We start from the raw sequence: 17,681 nt of genomic DNA, 5'->3' as shown, positions 1-17,681 counted from the left end.
AGGCAGAGGCAGGCAGATCGATGTAAGTTCCAGGCCAGCCTGGTCTACAAAGTGAGTCCAGGAAAGCCAAGGCTACACAGAGAAACCCTGTCTCAAAAAACCAAAAAGAAGTTAAACACAATATTTCTATACAATCTGTTAAGTTCATACGTGTAGACCTTTATTTCACAGGAAGGGAAAACATATTCATACCAAAACCTGTACATGAACATCCACAGTAACTTTTTCATTTCCTAAAAATGCAAACACCTAAATGCCTTTCAGGTGAAGAGTCCAACAAACTATTGTACATTCATACTATGGTGCATGCAATGCAGACTGTGTAATTCCATTTATCCGAGGTATTCAAGAGTTAAAACTAAAGGAGCTGGAGGAACAAGGAATGGAGAGCTACCTGTTCAACATGTACAAGAGCTTCGGCTTTGTAGATGTCTGATAGCAATGGTATTATACTAATATAGATGTACTTAATGAAAAAAAAAAGAGGGCAGGTGGGGAGCACTCACGGTGGTCACAATCTGTAACCCCAGCACTCAAGAAGCTACACAAACCAGGCGGTGGTGGCGCAGGCCTTTAATCCCAGCAATCAGGGAGGCGGAGGCAGGAGGATCGCTGTGAGTCCCAGGCCAGTCTGGTCTACAAAGCCAGTCCAGGACAGGCAAGTTTACACAGAGAAACCCTGTCTCAAAAAACCAAAAGAGAAAAGAGGAAAAAGCTAGATTGGACAAATTCAATGCCAGCCTAAAAATGAGATTCTACACAGTGGGATTGGGGTGAGAAAGGGATGGGATCAGGGAAGGCCACCAGCCCAGAAACACACTCGAGGGTGCTAGAGCCACACCAATCACAGCCCATTCTCACTCAGGTTACGTGCCGCACAGCCGCTCTTCTTTACAGCTCACATACATTTTCACTTACCTATCATCAATACTCCACACAGCCTTTTCAGGTGAAAAATGTGCATGGTGAATATAGTAATTGTCCATGGTGAGTATAGCGATTGGACAAATTCTTAACTCTTTGATCATCTTTGGTGCTTGGGGGGAGCCGGTGCTAAGTGTGCATAAAGTGCTTCAGTCACATACCAAAGTCATGGGTGTCAAGGAAAAGCACATGCTATGTTAAGCACTGGGCTGAATTAGAAGCCATTTCCTTGAAATACCATTTCTATTGCAAGAATAACAGATAACCATGGTGACTTAAGACATCTGGCACACATTTCCTTGAAACTAAATTTTGAGGACAACAACTGGCGATATTTTGTTGGTAGAGAGAAAAGTCACGGTTTCCACTGAAAGAAAACTGCAACGCTGGAAAATTACTGCATCTTGAGTTTGACAGTTTCCCAGATACTTACGAATTTAATGAAACCGATGGTGATTTTTAACGAAGGTCATTTAGAGACATGAATAAGACGTGTTAGCATCTGGGATCTTCCTTAATGGGGTAAGCCAATACAAACTGTTACAGTAAGTAACAGTTCCATTCAAATACAAGGCAGTCCTAGGAATCTTCATGGAACTGTGAGCTCAGGTTTCAAATCAAAAACTAGCCTTTAAGAAACCATCTTCCGACTTGGAAAAGCTATTAGAATATTAGTCTTCCAGCTGTGCATCTATTTAAGACCAAGTTTCCTTTAAATAGTTCATTCAAAACACATCACAACAGACAATGCAAAAGGAGAACGCAGCTGCTTTTTCTACTAAACCAGACGTAAGAAGGATTTGTAAACTATGTAACAGGCTGTTCATCTTAACTTTTCTGTTCAAGGTATACTATTTTTCATTAAAAGGCGTTATGCATGTCAATATACCATGCATTATTCAACGAATAAACATTTTACAGGTCTGTTTTCATTTCTAATACAACAGTCTGTGCGGTCCTGAGACCCTCTGCTCCATCCTTCCTACTGGTACAATGTGAATTACTACGAGCCAAGCTCTGGGACAGCTTCTGACCTCCCACCCCTAAGCCACACAGGACAGCTCAGCAGGACCACGAAGGCCTCTCCCGCCTCGGGCTTGGGCGGGCGCGTGTCCGGGCCTCTCGCCAGCTGCAGGCCGCGCGGCGGCGGGGAGGCAAAGGTTGCTGCCCGCCCGCCCGTCCGTCCGCCGGCCCGGGAGAGGCTCTGGCAGCGGCGGTCCCAGAGCGCGCGCGCGCGCACGCGCCCGTACCTGTTGGTCATCCCTGCCGCCACGCCCAGCATCTCCGCGGTCCACACCGGGTCCTTCTGTGGCCTCAGTCCCCGCCGCGGCGGCCGCACCTTCTTCCCTCGTTGCAGCGACGAGCCGCCGACTGGAGGGCCGGTCCCACGCAGGAAGGGGGCGGGAAGGGGCGGCCCAGCGGCCTCTAAGCCCGTCGTGGCCCGCAAATGGCGGCGCTGACCACGCCCCGAAGAACCCTGGCCTCGGCTGGTGAGGGGGGGCGGGACTAAGTCCGGCCGGAGCAGGGCTGGGGCGGGGCGAAGCCTCCTGGGGGCGGGGCTAAGGTCGGCGGAGGTGGGGCGGGGTGCTGGGGTGGAGTGTTGGCTGGGTGAGAGAGGGGGCAGGGGGCGGGGCTAAGTGAAGAGGGCGGTGTCTTGGAGGGGGGGAGCGCAGCGGAGACCCTCCAGCATTGGGCGGAAGGGGGTCTTGTCCCCGCCTGTGAATCGTCATAGCTCCCCCTCCCTCCACATAGTTCCACCCCTTCCTCGGCCCCGACCCAAGCCTGATTTCTCCAAGTTTGGCTGTAGGCTCTTCTTCTTAGCCCCAGGCAGGCAGAGAGGCTTATGGGTGTTCTGAGGGTTTCCCCCGGACACTCCCGGAGAGCTACAGCGTTTAACTCACCGGGAACATTTGGGAGGGTGTGACTGCTCAAAAGACGGGCAAGACTACCCTTGGCTAGAGGGTCTGACTCAACTTGGCGATGGGCCACCTGGTTCTGTCTGGAGGAGAGTGTGCCAAAGAGGATGTCCTGCAAGTCTGTCTTCAAGGGTGGAGGTCTCTTCCAGAATGGCCACGTCCAGCCTGAGGGAACTTAGTGTGCTCTTATTAGAAGTTTAACTTTGGCGGGGGTGGGGGTGGGGGGTGGGGAGGGGTGCAGGTCTACAAGATGGCTCAACAACAGTTCAATCCCTGGGGCCCTTAGGGTGAAAGCCATCTCCAACTGTCCGTTGACCTCCAAACACATACACACAATCAATCAATAAATAAATGTAACGAAATAGAATTTAAGATTTTTTGGCTTCCAAAAGAAAAGTCTTGCTGCCATTTTGGGACAGTTGGGTAAAAACTGGCCGCCTTTTGGTTAGTGGCTTTTTGCTTCGTCATAGTTCCACCATCTGTGGAATGTGCTCTCGGAGTGATTCTACTTCTGTGGTTGACCAATGTCTGCCACAAAGAAAGCTTGGAAAAACGGGGTTGTTCTAGAAAATGGGATTGAATTGCTCAACTCGACAGTATTTTAGGATAAAGAAATGATGTTTCAGTGACTATTTTACTTTTGTTCTGGCTGTCAACAATCAGCTTTTTTTTTTTTAAGATTTATTTATTTATTATGTATACAATGCACATCAGATCACATTATAGATGGTTGTGAGCCACCATGTGGTTGCTGGGAGTTGAACTCATGACCTCTGGAAGAGCAGTCAGTGCTCTTAACCGCTGAGCCATCTCTCCAGCCCAACAATCAGCTTTTTAAAACAAGATTTAATATCTGGAAGTTTTTCGCGTGTGTGCATAAGCACTCAGACATACAAAGTACATGCAAATTTTTTGTTTACGTTGGTTTGTTTTTTGTTTTGAGACAGTGTTTCTCTGTGTATCCTGAAACTCACTCTGCAGCCCAGGCTGGCCTTGAACTCAAGAGATTCACCTGCCTCTGCCTCCTGAGTGCTGGAATTAAAGGTATGCGCCACCCATCGCCTGGCACATGCAAAATTTCTCAAAAATATTATGTATATGAGTACATCCATGTATGTCTGTGAGCCACCTTAGAGGGCAGTCTTGGATTCCCTGGAACTGGGGTTCAGATGGTTCTGGGCTGCCATTGGGTGCTGGGAGCTAAATTGGAATTCTCTCCAAGGGCAGCCAGCATGCTTCTTTGCTGAGCTATTTCTCCAGCCCCACAAAGGACTATCATATAGAGTGTATTCAAAATATAGTTAAAAATACATTTTTCTGAGCCAGGTACAGTGGCCCACGCCTTTAATCCCAGCACTCAGAAGGTAGAGGCAGGTGAATCTCTTGAGAGTTCAAGGTCAGTCTGGTCTACAAAGTGAATTCCGGGATAGTGAAAGCTACATAGACCCTGTCTCCAACAAACAAAATAAAAACAAAGAAAAAAATTTTCTTGTTTTCCATCTCATTCTGTCTCCACCAGATAAATATGTAATAAGAGAACAAGGGAAAACTCTTTCCATTAAATAATTCTTGTATCTTCAGCACTGAGTTTTATCATATTTTTATCCCTTTTTATAATAATAGGGGGAAAATTCACTATGTAGTGGGCAGCATTATGGATTAGTTCAGAGTGAAATCTTGGACTCTAAATATCCTAGGTTCAAATTCACACTGAAGAAGCCAAGAGAATCTGTAATTTGCTCTGCCTACAAGCTGGATGTCTCAGCCATCCAAATCTGGTGCCTAAGGCCTGGAACATTCCTGGAGAGTTGCTTGTTTTCAGTCTACATTGGAAGCCCAAAAAAGTTAGTTCAAGTATCAGCAAAGTAATAAACAGGATAGATGAACTTGTCACTAGAGTGAGGGCATACAGGCAAAAGCAAAGTTACATCGTTGTGACTTTGAGTCCAGAACAGCCATGGTTACACAAATAAACCTTGTCTCAAAAATAAAAAACAAAAGTCTGATTTAAAAAAAAATCCTTCAAGCACTTGGAAGGCAGAGGCAGGAGTATCACTGTGAGTTTGAGACCAGCCTGGTCTACAAAGCAAGTCCAGGATACTCAAGGCTACACAGAGAAACCCTGTCCTGGGGGGGGGGGGGACCTTCACAGGATTGCCCAATGCGTTATATTTTAGTTGATTCCAGACTCGGTGAAGTTGATGACCAAGTTCAGCCCACCATCACATTCTCTGAACACCAAGGATGTTTACAACCCTGAGAAAGGAACCCAGGGCTTCACGTACAGAAAACAAGGACTGGGCAGGCACCGTGGTGTTCTCCTGAAATCTCTGTGAGTTCGAGGCCAGATTGGTCTACAAAGCGAGTCCAGGACAGCCAAGGATACACAGAGAAACCCCATCTCAAACAAACAAACATAAATAAAATAAAACAAAAAACAAACAAGCAAAAAAACATATTAAGAAAAGATAGAAAGAAAGCAAGGACTATACCATTGAGCTACACACCCAGTCCCGTATTTCTCATGTGGTTAAGAAAAAAGCTTGGAAGCCGGGCGTGGTGGCGGTGGAGCAGAGGCAGGCGGATCACTGTGAGTTCGAGGCCAGCCTGGTCTACAAAGTGAGTCTAGGACAGCCAAGGCAACACAGAGAAACCCTGTTTCAAAAAACCAAAAAAAAAAAAAAAAAAAAAAAAAAAAAGCTTGGACTGGGGTAAGATGTTTCTGGGAATAGGACAGTTAAGCATTCCTAAAATTCCACTCCACTGAGCTGTGCATGAAGAATCCCAGTGCTCCTACATTATCACATATGAGATCAGTGACGTTCATCGGAACCCAGTCTGACTTCATTTCTAAGTATTTATTTGAATACAATATTTCATTCACAATATGTACCAAAAAAAAAAAAAAAAAAAAAAAGGCATTGGAGAAATAGCTCAGCAATAAACCCGGAGGGTAGACTGTTGGGAATGGCGGTGGGACGGGACCTTGTTGGAGTGGATGTGGTCTTGCTGGACAAGAGGTGTAACTGGAAGTGGGCTTTAGGTTTTCAATAGCCCGGGGCAGGCCCAGTCTCATTGTCTCTGCCTGTTGCTTGCTGCCTGCTGATCAGGAAATAAAACTCTCAGCAACTGCTCCAACACCAATGCTTCCCACCAGGATGACAACAGGCTAACTCTCTGACACTGTATACCAGACCCCAATTAAATGCTTTTATAGAAGTTGCCTTGGTCATGGTGTCTCTTCAGAGGAGTAGAGTAGCAACTAAGTGAATTACAATATTATGGAAGACTTTCATTGTTATCCTGAGGTATGGAGTTCTTATAGCCACTATTTATTTTGTCTTGGTTTTTCAAGACAGTGTTTCTCTGTGTGGCCTTGGCTGTCCTGGACTCACTTTGTAGACCAGGCTGGCCTCGAACTCACAGGGACCCACTTGTTTCTCTTCCCTGAGTGCTGGGATTCAAGGCGTGTGCTACCATGGATGGCTTAACGACTATCTTTTAAAGGTAGGCTTTCACCATGTAACTATGGCTGACCTGGAACTTGCTACATAGAACATACTGGCCTTGTTCCAGTTGTCAAGTGCTGGGATTAAAGGGTAATGTGTCACAACACCCAACTTCATAAGCACTTTTTATTATAAGTAATCTCATGAATTTTGAACACAGAGATTAGCTAGCCTTTAGTCTAAATGCCTAGTCTAACAGGTTTTTTTTTTGGGTGTGTGTGTTTTTGTTTGTTTGTTTTCTGTTTTTAAGATGTACATTATGTTTATCTGTGCCCATTAGGAAGTTGGGGGACTTTCTTCAAGTAGCACTCTTGAGAATAGTTTCTTTTCCAGCAGTACTTCGCAAAATTATTTCAAGTCTTCTGTTATCCACTAATTCAAGACAAGCATGCTGGGGCAGGTTACTACTTGACACTGTTTATCTGGAGGACAGACAGGCGCCATGTTTCACGTATTTCTCATAGGCCTCTTCACTCTGCTGCATCTAGCTCTGAAGGGTCACTGAGGGTCATCTTGATCAGCTGCCCATCTCCCTAGCGGGATTTGCTGATGAAGCAAGAACTTCATCAACTTCAGCTAGTTCTCCCGATGGAGGAGAGTTCCCCGGCAGCCTTCATGCTCTCGGAAACACTACACTCACCTTCAGGCAGACTACAGGAAACAACACCTCCCAAAGCTTGCCATGAAAAATTGCTGTTTCCCACAGTTCGGTACTACTGTCTGTTGTTCTCTGCTCCTTCCTCCTTGAGGTCTGCTATACTGATCTTAAATACCATCAAATATATCTAATGTAAGCCCCCTTTGAAATTACTCAGAAAAATTCTGAATCCTACTTTGGTTATGATGGGAGGAATAGAAACCCTGCTTTTGCGGACCAGCCAGACATGTGAAGGAAATTACGGCTGCACCTGCCCACATTGGCAAGTGTATTCTCACCAAAGAGAGCTTGTACACACTTAACAGTAATGTGAACACAAGACTAGTTTAGTCACTGTTTCCCAGGTTGATAAATTTTCTCTTTTTTCATATGAATAATGAAAATCTTTTTCGAGGCTAGCAAGATGGCTTAGCAGGTAAACAGCCTTAGTTTGAATTGGTATCCACACAGTTGATAGAACCAATTTTTTTGTTTGTTTTTCAAGACTGAGTCTCTCTGTGTAGCCTTGGCTGTCCTGGAGTCACTTTGTAGACCAGGCTGGCCTTAAACTCACAGCGATCCACCTGGTTCTGACTCCCAAGTGCTCGGATTAAAGGCATGTTCTACCATGTCCAACAATAGAACCAAACTTTAAAAGTTCTTTTCTGGCCTCCACATATATGTGTCATGCAGCCACACACTCATGAGATGGCTCACAGGGTAAGAGCACTAGATTCCCCTGTAGAGGTCCTAGGTTCAGTTCCCAGCACCTCCATGGCTGCTCACAACACCTGTAATTTGAGTTCCCTAGGATCTAATGCCCTCTTTTGGCCTCCAAGGACACTGCATGCACATCATGCACATATATACATGCAGGAAAATACTCATAAAATAAAAATAAGTCAATTTCAAACAAAACAAAACAAAAAACCCAACGAACCAACCAAACAAACAAAAAATATATTTACAGAGTCCTCAGTTGGACTTTGGTGTAGAGGAATGTTAATTAAGAACATGGCTGCTTTGGCAAGAGATCACATGTAAAGACCTTCTAGGCTGGGCAGTGGTGGTACCTGCATTTAATCCCAGTACTTGGAAGGCAGAGGCAGGTGGATCAATGTGAGTTCGAGGCCAGCCTGGTCTACAAAGCAAGTCCAGGATAGTCAAGGCTACACAGAGAAACCCTGTCTCAAAGAAACAAACAAACAAACAAACAACAACAACAAAAGAACTTCTAGGTCTGTGTGATCTGGCTAGAATAAAAACACACCTTTAATGCAGGGGACAGAGGCAAACAGATCTGAATTCAAAACCAGCCTGGTATAGAGTGAGTATAAGGTAAAGTAAATCTTAGGTCCAGGCATGGTGGTATATGCCTTTAGTCCCAAATGAAGGTAAAGTTAGTTTACAGAAGGAAGCACCCAGGTGAAGAGCACTGCCTACTCTTCCAGAAGTCTTTGAGTTCAATTCCCAGCAACCACATGGTGGCTCCAAACCATACAATGAGATCTGGTGCCCTCTTCTGACGTATAGTTGTACATACAGGTAAAGCGCTGTATACATAAATTAAAAAAAAAAATGAAATGATAGCAGTCACAGGAAAATTAAATGCCATTAGAGATCATGCTAAAGCCAAAAAAAAAAGCCAGAATAATACCTTATTCTTATGTGCAGAATATAAATTTATATGCATATAAATATATGACCATAAATATGTATAGGTTATGAGAGTAGAAAGGGACCATGAGAGGGAGTGAAAAGATCTATGAGAGGAAGGAGAAAACACAGTAGGATTAATGAGACAGGACAGTAGAAGACAGGATGATCTGAGGAAAGAAAGGAGGTCCGTAAGAGGAATGATGGGGGGGGGCGCAGTAGAGGACCAGGGTGAGAACAGTACACAAGGAAGTATCTGTATGCACTGCCACAACAAAAGGCATCTCAATACTAGCTGCAGACCAAGTCCAGGGTCAGTCATAGCACTGTACCTAGTCTCAAGTGGGATTTCAGCTCCAGCTCTGGGTATGTACAAAGTGTCGGAACAAGTTGTTAGGGGCACAGTGCAGTGAACATTGAACTGGTTGAGTGCCTCAGACCCACTAACTACTACTAGGCAAGGGCCATGCTCACTCCCTCCCTATTTTTCAGAGGACTTGTGTTTCTCTCTGCTCTGCCTCCCCCTATAGCCTAGTTCAAGGGAATTTGCATGAACTGTGCAGAACCTTTCCCCTCCAAAGTCATTTTGAGGCTGAATCCATGTCTACACTGCCCAAACAAAGGCACGTGTGGTCTCTAGGTCCAGCTGGTGAGTGTCTGTGTCTCTCCCTCTCAACATTGTCTCACTATATAGCCCTTGGCTGGACTGGAACTCCCTAAGCAGACCAGTCTGGCCTCAAATTTATAGAGATCCACGTTCCTCAGCATCCTAGGATTAAAGGCACGTGCTACCATGTCTGGTAGTTTCTGTTCTCTTAAGAGGCTGGGTGGTCTCACCTGGCTGGCCTCAAATCCTGAGCTGAAGGGAACTTTTCTGCCCTAGTCTGCTGAGTAGCTCAGGCTGTAAGACATTAGTCAGGAGCAACAGGTCCCAGCCATGGAGGACAGTAGGAAAGGAGTTTGCAGCTCCACCTCACAATGAAATTTAAAATGCCAAGGAGAGCGTTTAACAGAAAAACAACATGAAAATATAATATATAGTTAAATGCATTTAATAGAAATATTGTTTATTACAGTTCCTTATTGCTGGTCACAAAAAGCATATATATCTTTTGTAATCAAAGTAAATTTTACCATGCAAAAGGTATTTTTATTATATTCATATGAACAGACTACATTTCAAAACAAGTTTATACAGACTTCAAAAGGCATAGTAGGCCCAAAGACAACATGGAGTTTATTTAAATATTACTAAAATTACATCGGATGCCGCTGGGCACACTTATATTCACAGTTTATGAAGTTAAGAAAACTCAACTTCTAGAGTCAGCTTTGAGATCTATGCATTTTAGTCAGCACACTAATTAGTTAGGTCTGTTTTAACACAGGCGGAGCCAAAACTGAGAGATAGACAGCTTTAAGAGAGCAAACTTAACATGTCAGCAGCAAATTTCAGTCAACCCAGGTTGAAAACCAGTATTTATAGTGACTGAAATACAGAGTCAGGTTTCTAGCTGAGACTGAAAACTGGAGAAGAAACTGTAAGTTAACAACTCTAGTTGTTATTTATGTGGTTATTTATCAATAAATTATATATTAAATATAATCCCCAAATTTAAGAGCACAATTTTCATCTTGTCAATAGAGTATTTCCAGTGACATAAAGGTGAGTAGCCAGCCCACCCGCAGCTAGGCTTACTCACCCACAGGGAGCAGAGCCCCCTGGGGTCATGCTGAGGAACAAGACTACCTGAACAGCACTGGAAGCACCAGGTTCACATGTGATGTAATGCTGAGTAAGACAGGCATTGTTCTGAGATGCCGGGAATTCTCAAAACAGACTCATGGTTTATGAGTAGTGGCAGCACATTAAGAGCCTGGAGACACCATAGGAACACAGGCAGGTGGGCCCACCTGTTCAGTGGGGGGCACATCACCAGTATGAGGGTGCATTTTGAAAACAACAAATGTAGGTGGGGTTATTCTAAAGCAACTGACTAAATTGCAATTTAATATAGGCTCATAATTAACCATAGCGTATTTACTTCATAATCCCTTAATAAACATGTAAAGCATTTCCTTAATCTTGAAACATTATTTTAAAAGCTTAAATTCTCCATTTAGTATAGTACCAAAATTTAGTTCAATTTCAAAATTCACAGTACTCCTCAGACACGAGTGACTTCTGGGTTTCAGAGTGTAGGAATGAGCTGTTTGCTCTGTGCATGGGAGATCACAGAGACCGTGTGGCCATGGTGCTGAGTGGAGGGCGGTGGACGAATGGCGGTGGACGACCGGTATCCTTACTTCAAGCTCTTGTCCTTTTACTACAAGCTGAGATTCTAAATACCTCTGCTATACATATATACAGTCGTCAGAGGATGTGAACAGATACTTCCTGATCAAATAATAACAACCATTCTTTTCCAAATGAATTCTGTTAAGTCAATAAAGGATTTTCTTTCCATCAATCTATCGAAGTCCAGACCAACTATGCAGATAGGATGCCCATCCAGAGGAACGGGAAGCATTTTCTTCCTCACCTTTGGAAAATTAAAAAAAGAAAGTATTAAATGTTATCAATGTGAAATATCAATAGGAAATCACTACACAGCATAAGCAAATAATATCTATCTCATTGATTACAGGCACTATGAAATACACATTAATTATTATTCTGAATTTCTTCTTCTTTTTTGTTTTATTTTTTCAAGACAGGGTTTCTCTGTGTAGCCTTGGCTGTCCTGGTCTCACTCTGTAGACCAGGCTGGCCTCGAACTCACAGCGATCCGCCTGCCTCTGCCTCCTGAGTGCTGGGATTAAAGGCGTGTGCCACCACTGCCTGGCTTTGTTTTGGTTTTTGAGACAAGTTTATTTCTGTGTAACAGAGTCCTGGCTGTCCTGGACTTGCTCTGTAGACCAGGCTGGCCTCAAACTCACATCAAAGTGCCTGCCTCTGCCTCCCGACTGTTGGGATTACAGGTGTGTACCCCCACCATGCATGACCTTATTCTGAATTTAAGAGCACGGTATGGAATGGAGCCCAATGTGATGACAGGCACCTGCACAGCATCACTGTTGAATTTAGCATGGCTTTTTTCTTTCTTTCTTTTTTTCTTTCTTTCTTTTTTTTTTTTTTTTTTTTTTTTGGTTTTTTGAGACAGAGTCTCTCTGTGTAGCCTTGGCTGTCCTGAACTCACTTTGTAGACCAGGGTGGCCTCGAACTCACAGTGATCCACCTGCCTCTGCCTCCTGAGTGCTGGGATTAAAGGCGTGCGCCACCATGCCCGGCTGGCTTTTTTCTTAGCTTATATGAACAGAGGTAGACTTTGTTTTTATCCTATCTGAAATCATTGGGGTTTGAATCTTTAATCAGTCTTAGAAAAATCTCTTTATTTACTATCTCTATCCTACTCTTTTTTTTCTCCTTTTAGGTCTTTTAAATTTTTATCATCATTATTTTATGTGTCTGAGTATTTCATTTACATATATGCCTGTGCAACATCTGTGGAGGCCAGAGGAGGACATCAGGTCCCCTGGTACTACAGTTGCCGCTGTTGTGGATGCTGGGAATTGAACTCAGCTCCTCTGGAGGAACAGCCAGTGCTCTTAACTACTGACCCATCTCTCGAGCCCCTAGAACTTTATTGTTGCTAAATGATGCCATTTATGAAACATGTTTATGCCAAAATACATACACAATTTCAGACTAGCCCAGGTACCACAAGCTCCTCTTTGATTCTCTTCCCACCAGCTGTTTCTCTTGAATTTCCTTTCTAATCTTGAAGGCATGTCACAAGCCCAAGAGTCCAGCACAAAGCACTTTTCCTATACGGTCATTAGGTATGTTTCTCTAGGGGTCTTAAAACTTTCCCAACTCATTTGAAAGCAGTTTTCTCATAATAAAGTTCACTTTATAGTAACAACAAACAAAACTGCTGCCCCTCCCCTTCCAAACACAGGGCCTCAGGTATCGTAGACTAGCCAGGCGAGGTGACCTTGAATTCCTAAGCCCCCTTTGCTACCTCCTGAGTGCGGGGATTAGATATGTTCCACATTTTTTAAGGCAGGGATGGGGATGGAACCCAGGGCCTCTTGCATGCTAAGCAAACATTCTACTGAGCTACGTGTCCACCAGCTTGTCTTAAGAATCTGAGGCAAACCAGAGGGAAAGGACATTCCACACAGAAGGACAGGACTTCAACTAAACATCTGTCCAGTGCTTTCTTTCTCTCACATTTCTGGGTTTTTCATCCATTTCTTTTCTTTTTCTCTGAGATGGAGTTTCTCTGTCCCTAGCTGTCCTGGACTCACAGAGATCTGCCTGCCTATATCTCCCAAATGCTGGGACTAAAGGCATACACCACTACACCTGGCCCACCTGGTAACCTTTATTTTGAGTTTTGTTTCTCATTCAATAGAACCTATCATTAGAGAAGAAGTCATAGGTACTTTGTAGTCTGATGACCCCTATGCTAACTCTGTTAGAGACTGCAGCAGATCCTAGACTCTTTTTTTTTTTTCCTGAGACAGGGTTTCTCTGTGTAGCCTTGGCTGTCCTGGACTCGATTTGTAGACCAGGCTGGCCTCGAACTCACAGCAATCCGCTTGCCTCTTCCTCCCAAGTGCTGGGATTAAAGGCATGAGACACCACATCCAGCCAGATCCTAGACTCTTTTATACATATTTTTTATTATAACTTATTTACATTACATCAGATCCTAGACTCTTAAGCCACAGAATCCATCTCCCGGGTAGAGGTCACATGTACTTTGCAAAAGGGTTTTAATATGGTCACACCCTAAATTTTATTGTACACATGGACTTGAAGTAATTTTTACCAGGAAACTTTCTTTCCAAAACTGTACTGTACTTAAATACACTTAAAATAAAATGCCTGCTGCTAAATTCCAGAAGTTTTAACTAATACCAGCTAAATCACACTGAACTGAGCTTCCTTCTTGCCTCTACTGGCTCCTTTCTCTACCAGCAGTGGAGCTTGCAGGGACCTCTACAAATCAAGGGATCCTAAACTTAAAAATAGGAGACACTAAAGTATTTGTAATATTTTATATTAAGCATACTGGATAATACTTGACAATGTATTACTGTTTTATTAAAAGCTTCCCTTGAGTAGAAGGAAACACATTTCATTCCTGAAGTGTTGATAAATTTTATAATGAAGCACAATGGTGCACACCTTTAATCCCAGCACCTGGGAGGCAGAGGAAGGCAGATCTCTGAGTTCGAGGCCAACCTGGTATAAAGAGTGAGTTTCAGAACAGCGAGGGCTGCAGAAAAACCCTGTCTCAACAAAACAAAACAAAACAGCAACAATAACAACCCCCTCTCCCAACATTTTACAATTAAAAAGTAGGCTTAGTTTGAGAGAATAAATTAAAACAGTACATAAAAGCAATTAGGGATGATTATTTATTAAAAATATATACACTACGGCTAGCAACACAGCTCAGTAGATAAAGGTGCCTGCCTGCTGCCAGCCTACGATCTGAGTTGGACAGCAGAAATCCACATGGTGGAAAGACAGAGCCAGCTTCTATAAACTGTCCTTAGACCTCTACATGTGTGCCATGGCAGGTATGCACAGAACACACCAACAGATACACACAACAAACAAACATATACACCCATACATAAACAAATGGTATATTGCTATATTGAGTTTTTTTGTTGTTGTGTGAGATAGGGTATTCACTCTGTAGCTCAGAATAAACTTGAACTCTTGGTATCCTCCTGCCTCAGCCTTCTGAATGATGGGGTTATAGGTGTATACTACCATGCTCAGCTTCATTTGTAATTGTTAACAGTGGCTATGGGGATAGGCACTACGGTGAGCAGAGATGAGAGTATTGTAAGTACTGAGAAAATTCTTCATTAGGAAAACAGGTTGACTAAAAACAGAGATAGTTCCAAAGGAACTACTAATACTCATTATGAAGTATGTATTCCTGGTGAACATTAACCCTGAACCTCATCAGTCCTCAAGGTCTTTAAAAAAAAAAAAAAAAAAAGGAGGCCTTGAGGTACAGCCCCAGACCACAAGTATCAGCTTGCTAAAATGTAAACTCTTGCAGGCAAGCGTTACTAAGCAACTGAATTTCAAGGGCCATCCTAAATCTATGAGTTTACTTAAGATGTATGGGGACAGAGGACCATGTTAAAGAGCATGAAGATGAGAACATCAGCCACAAGTTGGTATCTGTGGACTCTGGGCCTAGCACTGCAATGCCGTAGTAAGCACATAGTCCACCTGCGAGGTGTTCTTGGTGCTCACTTTGCTCAGGTGCACCTGAATGCAACCAGAAAACTGGACTCCTGTGCATGTGCAGAATAAGAATTATGCTCCTATAAACGCCAACTTCAAAATTCTGGACTGCTATGAAACAAATGATCAGTTTCTTCAATTCACAAATGGTATATTAAGTTAAAAATGACCTATTGTAACGAGGGGAGGAGGAATCAAAAGAAACAAACAAATCCAAAGAAACAAGACCTCACCTCACAACCCTTCATTTAACTAAACTGAGAAACTGCCACAAAACAAAGCTTGAAGGAGACCGTCAACAAAATGCAGAGAAGAGGCTGCTGTGAGGACACAGTGGCAGTAAACAAGAGCTGGGGCTAAAGAGGGATCATAGAGAAGGCGCGCACGGTACGGAGGGTACAAGTCTCTACTTCTACTTCTGCTAGAAAAACTGGCCATGAGTTGAAAACTCAGGAGACTGGCGACAGCTACAAGGGACATTACTGTATTTTCTCTGCATGCTGGAGAATGAAGACACTCTAGACCTGTTAAAAAATAAACCCTGATTCTTTTTTTTTTCTTCCCGAGACAGGGTTTCTCTGTGTAGCCTTGGCTAAGTACTGAGCACCAAGAACACCTCGCAGGTGGACTGTGTGCTTACTACGGCATTGCAGTGCTAGGCCCAGACTTGGCTGTCCTGGACTCCCTTTGTAGACCAGGCTGGCCTTGAACTCACAGAGATCCGCCTGCCTCTGCCTCCCGAGTGCTGGGATTAAAGGCGTGAGCCACCACGCCCAGCTAAACCCTGATTCTTAAGCTGCAGTTTGAAGTCATGTCTATCTACCCCAGCATTTTAAAGGAGTCTATGGGAACAGTGCTAACCTAATTGATACATTTACCATGGGACAGCTTTAACTCCGCACGCACCGGAAAAGTGGACTGGTAGCCAGGGACCAAGAATTGGGCCACGTGACCATTGTCCCTCTACTGTCTGGGAGTGGGAGTAGGGTAAGGAGAAATGAGGGAGGAGGGAAACATGTGAACACACACTAAAACTAAAACACATCCAACTCAACACCAGGATATAGATTCAATTTTCAGAGATGGAAGGTCAAACTGAGCATTACACTGTATTTTTGCTGAGTACTGAACCCATTGATGCATTGCAACTGTCCCAAATGTTAAAAAGGAAGCTTTTCAACCCTAGTTACATGTATGACAAAATGAGTCTAAGAGCAAAATTTAAATAGGAAAAGGTTACACACACAACACATCAATGCTTATGCAAGACCAACAGTTAGCGCAAACAATCGCACACAGTGAGTGCCTCCCGCCTGTCACACACCTTGAGCAACCGTGGCGAGCTTTCCCTTTTCTTCAGGGCTGAGCTGCAGCATTGTGTCAATCACAGGAAGAAGCCTCTCTCTTTCACTGCCAGGCTTCAGGAAAATGAACCGCAGCAAGACATTCTTCAAGTACTCCAGGTTAGCCACAGACTTCTCGCGCTCTTGGTTTCTTTCCAGTCTCCGGATTTCACTTTTGAGAAGCTGCCATTAGAGGTTAGTTATCAGAGGGTGTGGGGCTGCCTGCTGCACACAGCGAACTGAACACGCCCATTCTCATCTTCTCCCTGAGCAATCCCCCACCCCATGAAAATAACAACGGAGTGAGAGGGGAGAAAAGAGAGAGAGCTATCAACTAACTCCAAAAAGAGAGCCAACAGAGGAACAAATGAACTGCTTTAGTCTGACAGCTTTCCAAATACCGCCACAGAGAAGAGCAGATGCACCCACTGTGACTACAGAGATGTTCCTGCCCAGGAAGCACAGGCGCCACAGAAACGCTGCAAACCGGGGAGCACTAAGTGAGCAGCTAGAACCGTAAGCTGGTACCACAGGTGCACTTCCTCCTACTCGGGGGACATGCGCGCGCACAGGGGAAGTCTGGAAGCAGGTGAGGAGGTACACATGTCCACCTCCACTGACCTCGTCCCCTGGCCTGTTTGCAGAGGCAGGCTACTGGATGTCATGATCAAACAATACTTTACCAAAACAAGCTCAGTTCAGGAATACTACGGAGCACTAGACATTATAAAACATCACCAGAAAAATGGAGAAAGATAATTTGAAAAGCAGTAAAAGTTAAAAACTACAAAAACCCCAAACCCATTAATTTTTATATTTGTTTGTGTCGGGGGTAGAGAGGGTGTGTTCCTGAGTACAGGTTCTCACTTAGGCTGGAGGCCTCAGATCTACATGGAGTCAGAGCTACATGGGTGCTGAGAACTGTCACTGCAGGGTCAGCTCATAGCCTTAACCACTGGGCCATCTTTCCAGCCCCTAAAGTTAACACTTTTGAGGATAATTTCCAAGTTTTAAGTAAAGTATTTTTGTGGTACAGAAAAGTTAGCCTACTCTCCTAAACCTCAGGGTCACTCAAAAAAAGTGACAGAAGTCTAAGAAATCACATAAGTGCAATACATGTATTATACATGGTCCATAGAAATGCATCATTTAAATACGCTTCTTGGCTTACTGATTAGCCAGTGATGCTAGACTTGATGGTGCTTTGAAAAGTGGGAACAAGTTTTATAGAGATGTATCTTAAAGTATTTAGATGTCATCATAAGTATAATTCAGTGTAAACCAATCTGACAAGGACAGCTTATAGCTCTCCAAAGAGCCAGGGCACAAAAAACAGAGGCGGAAGGAGAAGCATTCTGCACCCCATTTTTACAAGCTGCTACTGCTGCCTCCTGCCTGTCTCTGCTACCT

The 17,681-nt window shown here is 43.9% G+C and overlaps 2 protein-coding genes across 7 annotated transcripts in view; both read right to left on the bottom strand.

The window, feature by feature from the left end:
* The window catches only part of LIMS1 (LIM zinc finger domain containing 1), a 106,360-nt gene extending 103,984 nt beyond the window's left edge, over window positions 1-2,376 (bottom strand). Inside the window, exon 1 of one of the 2 annotated variants that reach the window (XM_084753590.1) lies at window positions 2,175-2,376. In XM_084753590.1, coding sequence (XP_084609716.1) covers window positions 2,175-2,206 — 32 coding nt within the window. In that variant the 5' untranslated portion in view covers window positions 2,207-2,376. The remainder of the gene's footprint in view (window positions 1-2,174) is intronic. The other variant, XM_084753591.1, reaches the window with a different exon arrangement.
* A 7,302-nt stretch (window positions 2,377-9,678) lies between these two features.
* Window positions 9,679-17,681, bottom strand: part of GCC2 (GRIP and coiled-coil domain containing 2) — a 70,235-nt gene continuing 62,232 nt past the window's right edge. For all 5 annotated transcript variants that reach the window (XM_084753559.1, XM_084753560.1, XM_084753562.1 and 2 more), the window contains 2 exons: window positions 16,253-16,454; window positions 9,679-11,185 (listed from right to left, as the gene is read on the bottom strand). In XM_084753559.1, coding sequence (XP_084609685.1) covers window positions 11,115-11,185; window positions 16,253-16,454 — 273 coding nt within the window. In that variant the 3' untranslated portion in view covers window positions 9,679-11,114. The remainder of the gene's footprint in view (window positions 11,186-16,252; window positions 16,455-17,681) is intronic.

The sequence above is a fragment of the Acomys minous genome, assembly GCF_964271855.1.
Source record: "Acomys minous genome assembly, chromosome: 13".
NCBI classification, from domain to species: domain Eukaryota; kingdom Metazoa; phylum Chordata; class Mammalia; order Rodentia; family Muridae; genus Acomys; species Acomys minous.
The sequence above is the reverse complement of the archived record's forward strand: the minus strand, read 5'-3'. Positions and strand labels throughout refer to the sequence as shown.